The sequence below is a fragment of the Protomyctophum bolini genome (assembly GCF_963924005.1).
Source record: "Protomyctophum bolini genome assembly, chromosome: 1".
NCBI classification, from domain to species: Eukaryota; Metazoa; Chordata; class Actinopteri; order Myctophiformes; family Myctophidae; genus Protomyctophum; species Protomyctophum bolini.
In genome coordinates this window covers 27,298,332-27,300,718 of record NC_137862.1, presented here as the reverse complement: position 1 = coordinate 27,300,718, position 2,387 = coordinate 27,298,332, and the positions used below count along the sequence as shown (strand labels likewise).

General features: G+C 46.9%; 1 protein-coding gene across 1 annotated transcript; it reads left to right on the top strand.

The window, feature by feature from the left end:
• Positions 1 to 211: 211 nt before the first annotated feature.
• On the top strand, positions 212 to 658 carry LOC308319862 (DNA-directed RNA polymerases I, II, and III subunit RPABC2-like; the record flags this gene model as incomplete). Its single annotated transcript, XM_080770089.1, has 1 exon — positions 212 to 658. The coding sequence occupies one exon, from the start codon at positions 212 to 214 to the stop codon at positions 656 to 658; it is 447 nt and encodes a 148-aa protein (XP_080626215.1).
• Between the last annotated feature and the right edge of the window lie 1,729 nt (positions 659 to 2,387).

Below are 2,387 nucleotides of genomic sequence, written 5' to 3'. Positions count from 1 at the left end.
TACCAGCACAAGCCCGCACAAATCGGCGTTGTGCGGCAACAGCTCGTGTCGTTGTTGTCTGACGTCAGATCACAGCTCGGTCAGCCGTATATTAGCTTCCGTTTATCCATCATTCTTTGTTCTCTCTCTCTCTCTCTCTCTTGGTTCAATAACTACGCCAGCCGTTCCCCAAATCATTTAGAACAACATATACGTTTTCAACCATCTCAAAATGTCGGACAACGAGGACATGAACTTCGACGACGGTGACTTTGACGACGCCGAGGACGAGAGCATGGAGGGGCTGGACGACCTGGAGAATGCCGAGGACGAACTGGACCTCCAGGAGCACGGCGTGCAGATCCTTCCGGTGGGGGAGGGCGGCGGCGGCCGTGGTGGCGGCGGCGGCCATGGGCACGGCGGCGGCGGGGCCAACCAGAAGAGGATCACCACCTTATACATGACCAAGTACGAGAGGGCCCGGGTGCTGGGCACGCGCGCCCTCCAGATAGCCATGTGTGCGCCCGTCATGGTGGAGCTGGATGGCGAGACGGACCCGCTGCAGATCGCCATGAAGGAGCTGAAGAGGGGGAAGATCCCCATCATCATCCGCCGGTACCTCCCCGACGGCAGCTACGAGGACTGGGGCTGCGACGAGCTCATTATTAATACCGACTAATATGGAGAACGTTTTGAGCTTGGGACTGACCCTGTTATGTGTGTTTTCATGTAAGAAAGTTTTTCGTGCCAATATAGATAATACATCTCTCCAACTCTGGGAGTATACACATGGAACAAAATAATGGGTCCATTATTTTGTTCCATGTGTATACTCTCAGAGTTATAACTATCTATAAATGCACCAAGTCTCTGTGTGTACGTATACGTACGTACATGCGTATGTGTGCACGTCTGTAATCCTCTGAGAACCGTTCGCCCCATCGACTTCAAATGCGACACTCATGCCACCACAGGGAGGGCAGTGCCCGGCGTCGAGTCCGTCGGATAGCCGGTTGTCCAGACCCAGCACAAAAGCCTCGGCCCGGGCTCTGGAGGACCTGATCACCAGTATATTATATTATGGAGCTGGCCTGTTCTGACATCTGCATAGATGCCAAATTTGGGCATGCCTGCCAAACAACTCCATATATGGGCATAAAAGGGACACGGACATGCTAACTGGGTGTGAGTTTTGAGTTAAAACAAATGGCTCTGACCAGGACCGCTGGCCTATCGGTCCGGGCACTCCTCTGCTACGATGTAGGCTGACAGTGTGTCACGGTCCTGGCGGTCGTTGCTGCGTATCACTCCCCCTCACTCTCCCCATTTCCTGTCAGACTACTTTTCTTTCCATAATAATAAAGGCGTAAAGCCAAAAAATAAACCTTAAAGAAAAAAGGTTAAAAATATATCATTCAAAGATTTGCACAAATTTGCACGATTTTTCAAAAGTAGCAAATCTACAAGCTGACGCGCTTATGAGCGCTATCTGTTATTTTTGAATAGTCAACGTGAAGTATACAATAATGGTTAAAGTGGTTGAAATGATTGTCATATTAACTACTTTAGCTGCAGAAGTAGTTTTGATGTTTGATTATTAGAACATAGCGAAGAGAAAATAGCATTTACAGTGCACTACAGGCTCAAAAGGGCTTAAGTGGGCTTAAGTGGTGTTCAAATTATTGTGCCAGAACCGTTTTTGGTGTTTTAAGCTTTATGTTTTACTTTAGCTCTTGAAAAATAGCAGATCTACAAGCTCATAGTGCGGCACTGAGTGCCGCGATACGAGCTTGTAGATCTGCTATTTCTGATAAATCGTTAATTGTTGCCTCAAATCCTTCAATATATATTCTTTCAGAATGAACGTTTTTATCTCAAAAATCCTTTTTTACTTGGGTTTTACTTGTAAAACTGTGATGTTGCAAAGATTATTCTGCTTCGGATTCCATTTGACGGCTAGGCTAGCCAATCATTCCTATTTCACTGGTCAAAAGTGATTTAGCTGCATGGCTGCATGCCAGCTATATTGTAGACAACGTTATGGAGTATCGGCCTCTAACGGCGGGGCTCCACTGGACATGTGTGATGTGTGTGACGTGGGTCAAAAAACGAACCGGGGCAATTTTAAAGCAGTCACCGAATGCAACGCATCGCAGGCAGTGGAGCCACCCTTCATTGATTAAAAAGGGAACATTCCCTGATTGAGCTCACACATAACACGCTGACGCGTCCAGTGGAGCCATGACGGCCAAGCTACACCAGGATTTTCAGTGCACGTTTACGCGAATACGCACACACACGCATGCGCGAATTTAGGTCCAGTCCTATATTTACAAGCTATTTTTGAAAAATTGTGAAAATGTGACGAAAATATTTGAATATATATATTTTTTCACAGAAAACGTTTT